This window comes from Abrus precatorius, unplaced genomic scaffold, assembly GCF_003935025.1.
Source record: "Abrus precatorius isolate BTA unplaced genomic scaffold, Abrus_2018 Scaffold7, whole genome shotgun sequence".
NCBI lineage: Eukaryota > Viridiplantae > Streptophyta > Magnoliopsida > Fabales > Fabaceae > Abrus > Abrus precatorius.
In genome coordinates, this window is record NW_020874417.1 from 9,830,751 (window position 1) to 9,847,779 (window position 17,029).

A 17,029-nucleotide genomic window follows, 5' to 3' on the forward strand; every position below is an offset into this window, starting at 1 on the left:
AATTTCTTTAAAAAAAATTATTCACTTGAAATATTTCATCTAAACATACTTAAGTAGCAATATAAATGAACCGAATTTAGGGTTTTAGGGTTTATTTATGAAAAAATTATCAAATTAATCTTTGAACATTAAAATCTATCTAACAAACTAATTTTTATGTAAAGGGATATGAGTTAACATAAATAAAGTTCTTCATGTAAAAATTAATGTGACATAAAAATGTAAGTTTATAAAAAAGAATTTTGTTCAAACTTAAATATTTATATTTTTTTAATAATTTTTATAGAATATAATATTAATAATTTAATTGTTGGTTTAAAAGTTCTTATTCAATAAATTAACTTTATAAAATATTATTTTAAAATAAAAATTAATTTTTAAATAACATATAAGCATCTTGCATCCTATAATATGTTATTAAGATATTAAAATATGTTTCATATTGATGTTTACTTATTACTTCTCTCTCATCTCCCTTATCATCACTGAGATAATTTTTACTTCTCTTTCCCTTTCATCTCAAAAGGATCTGTTTGTTGAATTACCCCTGGTTACATCCCATAACCAATAACTCATCATCTTCAGACCACAATCAAGTAGATTGTTTGCAACTTTAGTTTGTCACTCAAAGGGTAAGTAGAACTCTCCGGGACCCTTTATATGCCCTATCTTATATCTAGCCATTCCAAATATAAGAGATGGTTGTCGATTTGGCTAGATAAAATCCTCTTGAAGGGAATAAAATTAATGGTTATCGATTTTTTTATTTTTTTTTTATCTCTCAATGCAACTTGAAGGTTAGAAGAACTTCTAAAATTGGGCATCTCCAGTGGAATATCAAGGAATAATTTTTCATAAAAATATGTAATTCAAGCAAATTCCATAAGGCCGACTTTTGGTGTCGTAGCTCACAAAAAGTAGTGTGCCATATTACATAATAATAAGAGATTTGTTCAAATTGACATCACCAATTGTGCATTTTCTAATCACATTTGCATGGATTAATTTAGTTAGCCTCAACTAAGCAATGTAATCGAGTTAGGTCTAATTATGTCAAGAACCATTCAATGAAACATGTCTTAAGTCCTCTTGGTTGTCTATTCTCAAGAAGACATATAATGGAACTCGAGGAAATCACAATGTCTCATATTTCATCAAACACCTTTCAAGTATCATTTTAATAACACAATTCGTCATACATGCCCAACAACGTAGCTCTAATGACATACCCACACTAAACTCGGATTTAACTTTCTTTTCATAACTTTCCAGTGCCAAACTAGAAGTTTCTGTGCTATGGAGGTCGAGGAAGCATCGATCCTATAACGAAATTATTTTTGTCATGTGACTAATGCACATGTAGATTAATCAATTGAGGTTAAGAGTGTGATTTTTCACCATTCTCACTATTAATTTCTTCAATCTAAATCAAAGACAATTACAAGTATGCAATCAAATTAATTAAAATAATGTTAAATCATTTTAACATGAAATTATAACTCGTAGCGTTGAAATAGATTCTTGTTTAACTGAAATTGACAAAAATTCAAACACACCGTTAATTGTACTCAATTTACGAAGCAAGTTGGGTGATAACTTTTTTTTTTTGGGGTCAATCGATTCCATGAATTTGCAACATTTTTCCAAACTAATGAAGGTCAAATGATATTACTACTTCCCCCTTTTTACAAAGAAAAATTAATGCCGAAAAAATTGGCATGCCATCGTGACATTCTGCCTCTTCCCTTTACAATAACAATTCAAAAACATCAACTGTGTGACATAACATTATCATAATCCTCATCATCAGTGTCCTCACCATTATTGATTCCATCGGAATTATAATGTAAATCATCCTCATCACTATAATCAATTTCATGATCAGCAGCGTCTGTTTCACTGTTGACATCAAGAACATGATGCGAGGTCCAATCAGGAGGAAAGGTCTTTTGTAGGGCTTCAGTTAGTTCCCCTCCTGTCCTCTCAATCTTGCGTAAACATCTTGACCAATGAACCGCAGTTCCCATGTCAACAGTCAACTCAGACTGTATCATCTCTCTACATATAGACAAGAGGCCACTATAAACGTATGATTGAGCAAAGGTGGCTCTTGATAGCAAAGATGTCATAAGACAATGGTACACTGCTTTGTCTGGTTTCAATCCAGCTACTTTCATCTCTTCAAAGCACCTCAAAGCCTTCTCAGGCATAGAAGCTCGTGCCCAACCATTTATTAGTGTGGTGTAGGTTTTGAGGTTTGGTTTTATACCTGATGCTTCCATTTCTTGAATAATCTTTGTTGCTTTCTGACAGGAAGATGAAAAAATCCGATTAACCGGTTATATAAATACTTTACCATGATTAAAAAAAAAAAATCCTAAAATCTACTATTCAAAACCATTCTCTGAGGAAATTTAAAACTCAGACGTTGAGTCAATTATACCCTTACTTTTAGTCCACAATAAGTAACCACAAACTTGATAATTAATTATATTTCTCAACTAACACCATACCTGCATATCCCCAGCTTTACAACAAGCATTTATATAAGAAGTGTACGTATGAATGTCTGGTTGAACTCCTTCCTCTCTCATTTGTTGCATCAGGTCTGCAGCCTCCCAAACATCACCTCTCCGAGCCCAACTAAGAAATTAAACTAGGTTACTAAAATATAGAGCAGATTGTGAAACCATTAATGGAAAAAAAATAATAAAGTGAACATTTTTAGTTTAATTCTGTCAGATGTTTCTAATTCATACCCATCAATTAGTATGTTATAGACAAAAGTGTTTCTTGGAATCTTTTTTGCACTCATTTCTTTTGTGACTGCTAGGGCACTCTGCATTCTGCCTGACTTGCAACATGCCTTCAACAGTGCTTCATAGGTATAGACATCAATCTCCAGGCCTTCATTCTTCAATACTGTGAAGTACTGAAAGGCCTTCTCTGTATCACCCAGTGAAGCATAACCTTGCATAAGAGTTGTATATGTATGTTGATTTGGGCTAACGCCTGCCAGATTCATTTCATCCAATATTGCTACAGCCTTTTCCATCTACAAGAAATGCAACATAATTTATGAAATGTGACATTATGTGTGAGGAGATCAAGATGCATAACTAGAACAAAAGATTTAACAGCAACATCCCTCTATATCTAACAGCTTGAAATTCATTTGTACCAGTAAAATTTCAATCTGAGAAGTGTTAAATATCAAAGAAAACAGAATAGTTTCCGAGAGGATGAAGTGAAACTCAGGCATCACAATCAGGCTCCTGTAGGCATCACAGCTAGGGTTGGATTATACCACATCTCCAAGAAAGCAGTTTGTTTGTCCCACTAGGTGGGTTCAGTAAAACAAACCAATTAATGCCACAAGACTCTATTAGGAACCAATGTTTTTATTAAGAAATTTGGGCTTAATTCACTGTCAATAGCTAGCTCATAGGAAGAGGACTACGCAAGCCCTTATGAGGAGTATTCTAGTTCTATTATTAACCAATGTGAAACATCTTAACATCCCCTTCATGCTCACGATTGAACATCTATTGCGCGAAGTTTGCAGGTTTGAATATATGTGGGCAGCCAAAAGCTAACTCATAGGAGGATGACTACCCAAATGCTTATGAGAAGTATTTTGACTCTTTCTAGTCAAAATGAGACATTTAGCACTCGTGTAGCTTGTCCTGATTGAATCAGGAAAATCCTTTAAGAATTAAGACTTTATACTCCTATTCAATGCATATCATAACAAATGAAGACTAAATTACACCTAAATAACTATATGACAAAACTTAGGTATGATTGCTTGCCTCTTCATCCTCAGATTCTCTAATCAATAATTTGTGTTTAGAGTTTTGACAATTCATCTTAATCACTGAGAAATCCCTTCAGCATTTGTGATTATCAATGATTATTTCCCCAATGCTTTCAAGAATGCAGCACTGTTGGAAGTTTATAACAGTAAGAAGCAATGGAAGCTAGGGATGCATTCCATAGTTGTGTGAATTTTAACTTCATAGCAATCAATTGAATTGGAAAGCCTCCAACTCCCAAAATTTCAAGAAATTATTTTTTGAAAATAAAAATAAAAATCAAGTGTATTAAGATTCGCTTCTTGGGATATGGCTTTGTTGTTGTATCAAAATCCACTTTTAAACAGCAATTGCAATATGACTACAATACTTTTTATTCAATTTACTGCAGTTAGCTTTTTAGGTATTTGCTTTTACTTCAAGTTCAAATGGATAAACACATAATAAAGATAAGGAAAAGTAAGAAACAGATCAAGTCATTTGCACACTTCAATTAACAATTGTCAACCACAGGTTACCTGACACTTCTCAACAAGGCCAAGAATAAGAGCATTGTACGTGTGTACAGTGGGAATGCACCCACTCCTCCTCATCATATCAAAAATCTCCAGGGCTCTCCTCATCTCTCCAGATCTTGCAAAACCGTGTATAATGGGCAAAAATGTGCGTGTAGTAGGTCTATGCCTCTCCTTCTGCATTTGCTTCACAATACAAATGGCACGATCCATATTACCCATCCCGCAAAAAGCTGTTACAATGTTATTGTAGAGTACTACATCAGGCTTCAGACCATCTTTAGTAATGTCTTCAAAAATGGAGAATGCATTGGCCCAATCTTTTAACTTCAGGAATCCATTTATCAGCATAGAATACGTCTTCATGTTATGTTTAATGCCAGCCATTTTCATCATTTTGCTAATCTCCAATGCTTTCGAAACTTTTCCTATCTGAAAAGGATTAAGTTTTAAAAAAAAGGTGTCAACAAGCCAGAATTACTGGTGGAACATACATTTGTTTGCCAGACCAAAATTAATGTCCCCATGTTTGAAAATGATGTAGCCAAATTAAGCAATAACAAGCATTTACAATAAAATGTGAAGGAAGGATCAAATCATATCACAAGCAACAAGAGAGATCTTTTGGTTTAAATGAAAGAAAGATTAGTGAGTTAATCTGCCTCATTATTTCATCTTCTCTCTTTGAGATTCTGGCTGACTGGGTTTCTCTTAATTTCATCTGTTCAGGTTCTGGGTTCATATAGGTTCTTCTGAGCTCTTAATTTCGTATCTTAAGGTTTTTATATTGGGAATTGTTGTGACACGAGTTTTATGCATTTTCAAATAAATTTTATTTAAATTTAGTGATGATTTTAAGGTTATTTTCCTTATTTATGTTATTTTTATGCATATTTATGAATGTGTGTGGTAATGGTCAGTTCATGGAAGATTGGGCGATAAGAATAGAAGCAATATGCAAAGTGACTTGATTATTGCAGATAAGCATCATCTGTGACATTGTTACAAACTTCAACTGCTGAAGCAGATGTTGTCAAAACCATAGCCCTCAACTTCTGCAAATTGACCTCACAACAATCATGGCCCAGCCCAGCTAACTACCTAGCTCATCAGCTGCTTAAGTTTTTAAAGGGAATAAGCATTATTAAGGAAATCTGCTGAACATCAACATCAACAGAAAATAAAGAGTAGTAGTATGTAATTAAAGTTGAGGAAAGAGAAATAAAATGGCACAGGATTAAGACTTGACCAAACTTATACCACCCAATAACCTTTCCTAAAATATAATCTTTGCGAGGAGAGCCATTGAGTTGTAACTATCCATTGTCTCAAATTTTCACATCATGTGTTAAAAAAAATTGAACATCAACAATAATGTAATCAAATATTTAATATTTTCATATATTTGAAATTTATATTAATATGAATGGAGTTTAAATAGAGTGAATTGTATTGGTATGATTTACATGATGGGAACTTGATCAAATGTTTGCAAGAAAACCAGGCTGTAACTGCTGTAAGAGACAAGCAAAATTGATAACATAAATGGCCAAATTAATGTAAAGCATGAAATATCTTACCTTTGTGTAAAGATTAATAAGACAACCATATGTGATAACTGAGGGAGAAAAACCACATTCCTTCATCAAAACAAAAAAATGTCAAGTGTTATTCAATGTTAAGTGTAGTAATGCACAACAGTTTTAGATACACATCAAATATATCAAGGTGACTGACTATGCACGTAATATAACATGTGCTAAATTAACAAAAAATTCAAACAAGAATAGAGACTCCTGTCAAAAGTAAAACATAAACATGATTCAGTTCATTTTATCACCTTTTTTCATTTTAAAAAATACAAATATTACACAAATACTATTAAAATATGCATAGTGGGAAAGATGAGTTTTCTAGGCAAGGAAGTTGGAAATGTTAAAAAATTAATCTCTAATGAGTCAGTTCAAAAATAGCTTGAATTGTTTTAATCAACATCTAGCAGCTGGAAGAAAACACAAACATCACAATAAAGGAGCTAAGAAGCCCAAGGGGGCCAAGAACACGGCAAACCATACCAAACAGAAAACTCTGAAACAAACATTACAAAGCATGGGAAAGCAATTCAAAAAAGGAGCAAAAGCATAGTAACCCGCCATGGAATAATCTAATTCATGGCAAACAAACAAGTTGAAGACAAATAGATAGGAGAGCAACCAAACTAAGGGATCACAAAAAGCCAAATACACTGCCAAGCAGGGCAAAAAGGAGTGACTGAAATAACCCAAGTAAATGGTTGGGGAACATGCAGAAAATGGGGAGTTGAGCTTATCAATGACGGTTGCTAGCAAAGGCAACTGAAGATGAGCCATAACACGCTGACATGGAAACCAGTTACTGGAGAGTGGAAGTGCATGGCTGGGAGGTTCCCAGTGAGACTTCAGGTCCTAAAAGATCATTGAGTGGATTCCATAAAGGTTGGGAAACGGATATGACAGCAGCAGTGAGAAGAAAATCAAGCAAGTATAAATACAATCACTAATATTAGCTTGAAAAGTACATTGCAGCTGTGGGTAGAAGAAAAAGATTCCAATTGCCAAAGTCAAAACATAATCATTGAGGAGTCCCGGGACAAATATACCATGGAAGAGTTCTAGATTTTTGGGAACTCATCAGTGGATTAAGATGAACAATAGCACTCAAATAACAAAATGAAATTATTGATAAAAGTAGCCGGGGATAGGGGGTAGGATATTATTCATGTAATAATACAAGATGTATTGAAATATATGATACAAATCAGTAACCTAAGACATCTATTTATACAAATATTCCCGGTTCAGAACTTGGAATCGATTATACAGAACGACAGAAAAATTAATGAAAATATTACTGACAGAATACAAGCTAAAAGGTTAAAGTAGAGAAAGATATCAAGAATTATTTATGACCGTAAAGTACCCATACAACCAACTATTTTATATGATAGTGAATAATGGACCTTATAGGAACAACACAAAAAAAAAGTGGGAGTGTCAAAAATGAAAATGCTAGGGTGAATGAGTGGGTACACAAGAAACAAGATACGAAATAATAATATATGAAAAAATATTAGAGTAATACCTATAATGGAAAAGATGACTAAAAATCATCTAAGATAGTTTAGTTATGTGTAGAGAAGACATTTGGAGACACCCGTAAGGAGAATGAATTGCATGACTCTTAGTTCAGTAAAAAGTGGTCGAGTGAGACCCAAAAGAACCATAAATGAAGTTATTAAAAAAGACATTTTGATTAATCAGATTTCTAAAAATTTAATTTTTACAACCAAGCTCAATAACGTCGTATGATCATGTAGCCGATTTCACCTAGTGGAATAAGGCTTAGTTGTTGTTGTAGCATTCTTGGTTGGGAACTAATCTAGTACAGCTAGAGCATGCCTAACTAAGACATCTAACATTAACATTTTCATAGCACATGCCTAAGACATATATTTATACTTCATTTATTACTTGAGAATAGGTACATTTGCTGGCTATTGCAAAAAAGAGACAAGTATAAACATCACTCAAAAGGGAAGAAACCCAATAGGCAATAACTAGAGAAGGTAAAATTTAATGAGATTGTTGAAAAAGTTTAGATGAATTTACAGCAAAATAAACTATCATGTTTTGGATAAGAAAACCAGCTGGAAAATTCAAATTATGATGCAAAATTCAAGAGTAAATTTAGCATACAGGCAGAAAGCTGGTAACAAAGTTTTGTTTCAAAGATAATCCTACATACAATTTGGAATCTTTACGTTAGAAATTTATGCTAATGTCCTCTTTTGGTCATTTATGGAGTGGGTCATTTTCTTTTAAAATATATAACTGATGACAGCACATATCAGATCAAAACTACAAAGCCAATAAAAATAGTAATAATAATAAATAAGGCATTATGAAACTTTTAATCCCTGTAATTTGGACTCTCTAATTTTGGTTTCCCCAGTTTTTTTTACCCAATTAAATCCCTCAAATTTTAAAACTACACAAATTTGCTCCTTCTATTGATTTCATCTCCCTTAAACCCTCAAATTCTCATTTTTTACCCAAATATTTGGGGTTTATGATGGATTTGAGATATCAAAAATTTCAGAAGTTCAAAAGTAAAGTTTAGAGAAAATCCAATAAACTTTGAAGAATTTTTCATGATGTGAGATTAGGGTTTTGAAGAGGATCAAAATTAAGGTTTTTATTTGGGTGAAATTTGATGTTTTGGTTGCCTGTTGTTTTGAGCAGACAAAACTTTAAAACAATTTATTTGATTCAAAAATTTGAAGTTTTTTAGTAGAATGAGAGAATTAAAGGTTTTACATAGAAAAAAAAATTGACAGAAGGACCAAAGTTGCCTAATTTTAGAAGTAGAAAGATTTAATTGACTTGGAAAAATTGGGAGACCAAAATTGCACACATTCCAGAGTAAAAAGGACCTATGCAATTAAGCCCAACAACAAGAAGTCAACAACCTATGAAAAAGCTATACCTTAAGTCTTTCAAACACAATCAAGCATTTATCTTCATTACCAATCATTGTATAACCATCCATCATGGTATGATACATGTCGATGGGAGCATCTATCCCTTGTTCTTCCATCTCCCTCACCAAGGCTTCAGCTCGATCCATATTGCAAGTTTGACTGTAAAACACGTCAGGATATGAAAAGCAAGAAGCAAGAGGGACAGAGGAAGAAAATTGAAAAGAAATGACAATCATTTGCACATCAAAAAAATAAATGGGAGACTTTCAGAAACAAAAAACTGTGTTACAATAATCACCAAGATATAAACATGTACCACATTACTTACTAATTGGGTGGTTGATGCACCTAATTTTTAACCTAATATTAATTTGATTAACGACTTCCATGGTAAATGTTTTCACCTTCATTCATAAACCCTGTCGCTTAAATTAGTTTTTCTTCCACAGTTAAAACTATGCAAACATACGCAACATTAAAGATTACACCAAGGAAAAGAAGGAAGGGAAACAAGCAAATTTGGAAGATACTTCTCCATTTAGTAATAATCCACCTACAACATATGACAATTGAAGGTTTTGTATCATACAAATAAAAATGAACCCATACAAAAAATATGAATGCTCACCAGTGCGCATAAATTATGCTCCCATAAATGACTGCATTTAAAGATGGAAGCCTCTCTTTTGCCTCCTTAAACCAGTGATCTGCAGCACTTCCAAAACAACATCAAATAGTTATCTCCATGACACAGAACTGATGATTCAATTTTTACTCATTTATGAACAGGCCCTCAAATTATTTCCTTAAATCAAACTAGATCAAAACTTTCACATCAGCTCCAGTAAAAATGAAAGTGTGAGCAGGGTTATTGAGGCGTGAAAAACAAGAACAAATCAGAAATTCTAAGTTCATCCAAATATCCAATCACTTAATAAGAGAAAAACACCAAACCCAACCACAGCAGTACACTTCAGACTTTGGAGGTTAGGTCTTGAGAAGACCAATTGAACTTCACAGTAACCAATGCAACTATATAGTTTACCATGTTTTTATGAAAAAAGAGAATAGAAAAGCTAACAAAGTGAGGTAGTTATTAATGGTATCTGACCTGGGTAATTAACTTTCACAATTAAAGGATACAGGTCTACGGCTTCTTTATAATCTGGGAAAAAAAGGCATGCTACTTCTAAAGTTCTGTGACAATCAGTAGCTGGGATTTAATTTGGCTTTAATCTACAATCAGTTTTGAAAGTTTTGTTTATTTTTTGGGTCCAGCTTCTCCGTTATGTAATAAAAAAAAGTATTTTCTTTCATTTATATAACCCTTAAATCTTCATATCCAATTTTAGGAGAAAATAGGAGCATATAACTATCCTCCAAATATTCACCCTAGTGCATTGAACTGGAACTAAAAAGAAAATCGAGGACTAGCCACACAAGAATTGAACAAGAATCTTGGCATATTTCATTTTTTTCCCCTTTGGCATATGATATGAAAGCTCTATAACCAAGCGGTCCAAATTCAATCCTTGCTGGCTACATTCTTACGAAATTTTTGTTAAATTTTCAGCACAAGTGAAGTTGGCATGGACATCAGACAAATATCAAGCCCAAAGGACTCTTGCACAAGAGGTAAGTAATGGGGCAAGTTAGAGAAAAAGTCATTCATATACTTTCACCAAATGGGTCAAGCATTTAGGAGAATTGGTATGTGACCAAAACAGAAAAAGAAATTAAAAAACTCACAGGTAGAAACATATTTCCAATAAAATAAAACAATAATGGGGGAAATTTGTCTGGTTTACTTACTCAGCGTTGCCCATTCTAGCAAATCCACCTACAATTATACTGTATGTCACTATAGTCATTTCAATGCCCTCTTCCTTCATCTTTCTAACACAATGTAAAGCTTCTTCCATGTCTCGACCAACTGCATAAGCATGAATAAGACTGCAAACATTTAACATATATTAATTATTGAAGGAAGAATAACCACAGTGCTTTATCATTTTTATAAAAGAAATTTAATTTGAAGAAAAGAAAGATTGCAAAAAGATGGGATACAATATTCTCCTTAAATCAAATATAACATGAAAAAGGATACAAAATACAGAAATACTTTGCAAGTTGCAATCCCTATCAATATATACCAACCAATCCCTAAGGAATGTTAAAAACCCTCATTTTGTGTGGTTGATCTGAGGAAAAATTGTAGGGGATCATGGCCCCAAGTGGCAAGAAGACTAGCATGAGCTGGGGTAACTAACTGCCAGCATTGCCAGGAGGGAAATTCTGTTGTACACTACAGAGAAATGATATAAGTGATTATAGTGAAAACTTTGTAGTCTGTGTGATGATCTGATCCTGTTCTTATCTATCAGAATCCTTGAGTCACCAAAGAAAGTATAAGCATGACAAAGTACATCAACACAAGTTCAAAAGGAGTGAGAAGAAAGAAAGTAAAAATTCACACAGAACTTCTTTTGGCCCTGAAAATTTTGAAATTGCTGAAACAAAGTTAAATCATTTTTTTATCTTTCCGAATCAACAATATTCAACTTTGCATATAAAAATCAACTCATTCACATGGTCACCTATGAAAAGATTGCACATGCCAATCAAATGCGGCCTCAGCTTAAGGGCTAAAAACAATTTCAGCTGATGTTAAAATTATATCACAGCTTTACTACAGAAGATCTTGTTTAAAGAATTTACCTACTGTACACATGTGAAGATGGCTCTATTCCTCTTGCCCGCATACTCTCAAATGTTTGACGTGCATGATGCATGTCCCCTCGCCTCGCATAATATTTAACCATCAAGCCATATTCTTTTCTAGCAGGCTGAAAAATTTAAAAGGTATTATTACAATTTTTCATAGGAAAAGTCTTTTTCAGTTATTATGATGTAAACATGAATTTTTAACTAATGACAACAAAAGTAGCATCTACAATTACTCCCTTATCTCAGTGATTTACATTTCACATGAGCTTTGGGATAAACACATATTGATGCATATATTAGTGTATAAGAAATTTGACAAAGCAGACTGGTATAACCAAAGAAAATCAAGGAACCTATTATCTATCTGGTCTAGTTACAGAGCCAGGGTCTTATTACCGTTGTTCTAATTTATCTTTCCAGTGAAAGAAGATGAAATTTGTTCCTATTTATCTGTTCCTGTAGAAGTTCAAGACATTATCAATTGCTATTTTTTTCACTAATACCCTTTTTTCCATGTAGACATTCTAAGTATAATAAACAAAGCATTTACACTACTTGAGCAACCCCAAGGTCAAAAAAGATCCACTAATAGAAGGTATATTATGAAGTTTACCAAATAATTTAAACAAAATGATTGGATTTCTTGCTCTATGTACTTTATTCTCTCTTTGGACAGATATATAGGAATGGAGGTAGTATCATCTCTTCAACAACCACATCCACCCTCAACAAGAAAAATACAAAATAACTCACAATATATATTGATCACTAATGGCACAACTGAAGCCATAGTTCAGGCTTAAAACTTTCAGGTTTTCAGGAAACAATTCTTATGCTTTAAAATCACAAATTTATTTGATGTCTAGGGTCAAACACCTTATGCCACACTCATTTGTCATTCTAGCTTCAAATTTTATTTTCAGTTGTTATAACTGCCCCCCTATTTTAAAACAACCTTTGGCAATGTCTCACTGCCTCACTGGTTAACCCTCATTAGTTTGACGCAGATGGTGAAAAATTTCACACATGATGAATATTTCAAATAAAACTCATCATGTAACAATTAAGGCTATGCCAAACTAATCTTTACAATTGTTAGAGCATCTAGTGGGAGTTGTTTAAAATTAAGCAACTATTGCACAACGAGTTGCAGGGTTGAAGTTGTTCATATAGAAGAGAAAAAGAGGATTGCGTTAAAAATTGCTAATAGAAGCAACTATATCAGAAAATGAGATCCACACACATATATATAATTTTAAAGCTAGAGAAAAATAAGCAACTCCTCTGGTTGCATGGTTAAGATGCTCTAAGAAACATAGAAGTTAGAACCACATACACAACTAGTAACTTTTCTGCTAAGAATTCACACTAGGAACCTTCTAACTAATTTACTATGTTATATTATGTCATCTCATGTCCTATGATTTTTAAAATTCATCTTATCGCCATGTCCTTGTATCCATGTCTCATGTCATATCTATGCTTCCTTCTTAGACAGCAGCCTTTGTACTATAAAAATTACACTAAACCTTTGTACTATAAAAATTACACTAACTTATTACTCTCATAAGCTCTTTTTAGCTTATTTCAATAAGCTTTTTGGTATAACCTTAACTTATTCTAATAAGTTCTATGGTTAAATTTACAGCATAACCTTCTAGCTAACGTAAAAAGCTATTAGACCGTGTCTATTGCCAATCTACAAATGCACAAGCACCAATTGAAGTTAAGATGATCAACCTTCTTAATTCTCTCGAAAGAGCTAACAACGGCCTGCCAATTCTCTGGCTCAGTTTCCAGAACCTTCTGGAACACCTTCCTGGCACCATCCCTCTCCTCGTGCCACGTGGAATGGTACTCTACCTTATCTCCACTCCCTTCCAACCACCTCGCCCTCTCCTCCGACTTCTCCCTCAACCTCTTCCCGTCGTCCAGCTTCACCGTCAACACTCTCCCGTGGAACTCCACGCCGTCGAACTCCACCGCCCTTGTCGCCGCCTTCTCCGCCGTTTCCTCGTCGCCTTCGTATATGATGAATCCAAACCCCGCGTTCCTCTCCGTGTCGTGGTGGCCCTTTATCAGAATCACACTCTTAATTGGCCCAAATTGCCGAAAGAACTCGCTCAACTCGTTCTTCTTAATCCACCCTGGCAGGTTCCCGACGAAGATTTTCCCCGGTTGCCGGAAATCTTTTCGGTTATCGGAGTTCACCTCTTCCTTGGCGGATTCGGGTTCGGGTTCCAATTCGAATTCTCGTTCTACTTCAGGTGGTGGTGGTGGTGGAGGAGGAGGAGGAGGAGGAGAGAGTTTGCTTGTGAGCCATAGTTTGTTGGTGAGGGGGTTTGAGTTTGGAGAGGGCTTATTAGGGTTTGAGGAGAGAGGGGTTGCGGTGGTTTTGTGGGGTTTTGAGGGGCGGCGAGGGGTGGCGGAGTTGTTGGATTCTGGGGGCGGTTTAAGAGAGAAGTATACGGTGGTGGCGGCGGAAGAAAGGTGGTGTTTGGGGGAGAAGAGGGTGGTGTTGGTGGGTATGGACAAGTGTGAGGTTGAGAATGAGAAAGGTTCCATTGTTATCGTTTATGGTCTTCTGTTTTGTCGCAGCACAATCTGAACCTCGTCACTCTCTCCACTGCTAACGGGTAACTTACAATGTCCATATTATACACTAAGAGCCTAGCTGTAGCCCAAGATATTTTTCAGAAATTTCTATTACCTTTCTTATCTACCACTTGCTACTCCTGTAAGAAAATAAAAGTATTTTAATCAAATTACTTAAATAAAATTAATAATATATATTAATATACTATAATTTTTATTTATATCTTTTATTTATTTTTATTACATTATTAATCATATTGTTTTTTTATTCTTTTTTCTACTTGTCTTTCTCTTTCTTTTCGTTATTACTTTTAAAAAATGCAATAATTATTTTTTTTATTTTCACAAGTACACTAGTGACATTCATTTAGAAAACTTATGTAATGTTATCTGTTAAATGAGTTAACCAATTTTATTTGAACAAATATATAAAATTGATAAAAAAAAGAGAGAAAATATATTATTTGTAATGTGTACACATAGTTTCTTATAAGTCATCACTGTTAATAATTGACTACCACCCTTAAAGCTTTATTTAAGATTTTAAAGGAAGAAAGAATAAAGTAATTTAAAAAGGTACAGAAGAAAAATTAATATAAAATTTTTTAAATTAAAAAACTTCAAAACATGATATTGTGAAAGTTATATATATATATATATATATATATATATATATATATATAAATTCTCTCAATTTTTATCTAAAAACTCAAAATAATAATTTTAAAATTGTCTAAAATATTTTTAAAAAGTGAGTCTTTCAAATTTGTAGTTTAAATGCTTCTCAATGTTGAATTGGATCCATGTTCTAATTAAAATGTAAGTTTTAACTAACTCAAAACTAGTTAGAAGTGATAAATCTTAAGTCATTGATTAAGCGTAAATGTCCATTGGTATCTTTTCAAGGAATTTGATTGAATTTGTTCTCAATAATCACTAGATGATCATTTTAGAGTACTCTTTTTGTTGATAAATGCTCTTGTTATATTGATAGTCTTTGACATCAAGAACTTAAGTATTGTATATGATAGTAGTCCGATCCTTTAAAATAAAGGTGTAACTGAGGCAATATAGTTGGTAATAATTTTTTGTAAACAAAACATTACATGTTTCCATTTTTGTGTTGACCTAGAATAAATAAAACAATAAGATGCCAAAATAAAGATTATTCATTCGCAATTTATATTTTGGTGGATCTAGAATTTTGATTTTTATATAGTGTATATTATTCTTGATGAGATTGTTTTATTTTGGAAATTTTGAAAATAATGAGTTAATGGTCAATACAATATGACAAGCATGGTTATATTATTTACAAAAACTTTAAAATATGTTTGGATGACATATGAAATCAAAAGGAAAGAAAAAAGAAATAATAATTAATGTGAGAAATAAAGTTAAAATAAAATAAAAGATATATTTTATTTGGACAAATAGAAATAAGAGAGAAGAAAGTAAAGATGAAACATTTCTATTATTAATAATAGTTCTATTTCTATTTCATTAATCATTCTGTATTAATTTATTTGTTACTAATCAATATTATGTATATCTAAAATTTTCAAACTAATTTTTTTAAATAAAAACATATTGATATTATACATTAGTATAGTATCAGATTTTAAAATATTTTACATATCTTCTAAATTGTTCTAATTATTCAAATATAATAAAAAATAAGATAAAATAAAATTTACAAAGAAGTCTTATAGCACGCATAACATATATAGTAGTTTCGTAAATAACTTGTCCTTTTCTACTCCTTAAGCCTACCAAAAGAAGGATAATTATTATACTTAGTGAAAAGTAATAAAGAGTTTTAAAATAAATTCTTAAAATATCATTTCAATTACTAAGCATTTCTTAATTTCATTATTTAAACTTAAAGGATGCGAAAGTAGATAAAATAAATATTTGAATATGAGACTTAATTAAAGAAAAATTAAAATAACACAACTTCTAACAATAAATTTAATCAATAAGAACTTAGGAGTTTCACATTTACACTCCTCTATGTTCACTTTTAGATTATTTCAAATTATGGTTTTCTTATGATTGTCAACCACTCATACTAAATCTATTAACACCCAATGATCATGCAATATTAACAGTCTTTTCTATAAATTACTACCATCAACAATCATGCAAGGTAAAAAAAAGAAAAAACATAAAGAGTCTACAAGTTGTTAATTTAACAACGATTGAAAAAGAAGAACTAATTTTAGTCTACCTAATTCTTTGTCTCATTTTATTATATGGATCTATTAACTATATATGGTACGACCACCTACAGTATTATTAATTATGGTATATTCAAGAATTGTCAATTCTGACATACAAATATAGCACAATAGGATAAACATCAATCAAGAATAAAAACATGAAATTATCATAAATTATAAAAATTTCATAGAGTCATGAAAAAATCCACCATAGCCTTAGCTATAAATTTAGTTAGACATAATATAAAATAAAATTAAAACAATACTAAACAAATCCATAGAACTCGAAAAGCAAATGCAAACTAGAGAAGTTTCCAATGAAGAAGAAACGAAAAGAGTTCTTAATCCAAGATTCATTTCCAAAGCTCCAATAGTTGTCAGTGAATAGCCAACACTAAGATTGGAGATGTGAAAGATATGTGTAAAAAGTGTAGAAGAAATGTTATCAAAAGGATGTCTCAAAAAGTCGCTGCCTAAGGTCTCTTTAATAGAGTTTGAAAATCCTGAAATTGCTTTAGATTTAAACTTTCCATAGGTGAGCACAACCGTTTATATCTTCCAACATGCCCATGTAGGTTGAGAAGCATGGTCGTGCATGTCATGAAGCATGGTCGTACTTGCTTACAAATTTAACTA

At 32.6% G+C, this 17,029-nt stretch overlaps 1 protein-coding gene across 3 annotated transcripts; it reads right to left on the reverse strand.

The window, feature by feature from the left end:
• Window positions 1-1,507: 1,507 nt before the first annotated feature.
• LOC113870791 (pentatricopeptide repeat-containing protein At5g04810, chloroplastic) lies at window positions 1,508-14,248 on the reverse strand. Of its 3 annotated transcripts, XM_027507250.1 has the most exons (11): window positions 13,317-14,207; window positions 11,568-11,695; window positions 10,662-10,802; window positions 9,478-9,564; window positions 8,855-9,008; window positions 6,637-6,774; window positions 5,911-5,970; window positions 4,334-4,762; window positions 2,760-3,055; window positions 2,514-2,643; window positions 1,598-2,306 (listed from the first exon to the last, which is right to left on the reverse strand). In XM_027507250.1, exons 1-11 carry the CDS (start codon window positions 14,139-14,141, stop codon window positions 1,770-1,772), a joined length of 2,925 nt encoding a protein of 974 aa, XP_027363051.1. In that variant the 5' UTR covers window positions 14,142-14,207; the 3' UTR covers window positions 1,598-1,769. The 3 variants fall into 3 exon arrangements, with proteins under 3 accessions (XP_027363052.1, XP_027363051.1, XP_027363053.1); XM_027507251.1 differs by lacking the exon at window positions 6,637-6,774 and having other exon boundaries at window positions 1,508-2,306; window positions 13,317-14,248; XM_027507252.1 differs by lacking the exon at window positions 6,637-6,774 and having other exon boundaries at window positions 2,120-2,302; window positions 13,317-14,199.
• Between the last annotated feature and the right edge of the window lie 2,781 nt (window positions 14,249-17,029).

Bases quoted from the DNA above. Each gene is read 5' to 3' on its own strand.
- LOC113870791 (XM_027507250.1), bottom strand. From the start codon at position 14,141: ATGGAACCTTTCTCATTCTCAACCTCACACTTGTCCATACCCACCAAC. The intron at 9,009-9,477 runs GTGAGCATTCAT...CGTGTTTTACAG, and splicing joins AGCATAATTTATGCGCACTG to TCAAACTTGCAATATGGATC. The intron at 6,775-8,854 runs GTATAGCTTTTT...ATGATCTTTTAG, and splicing joins TTGTGTTTGAAAGACTTAAG to GACCTGAAGTCTCACTGGGA.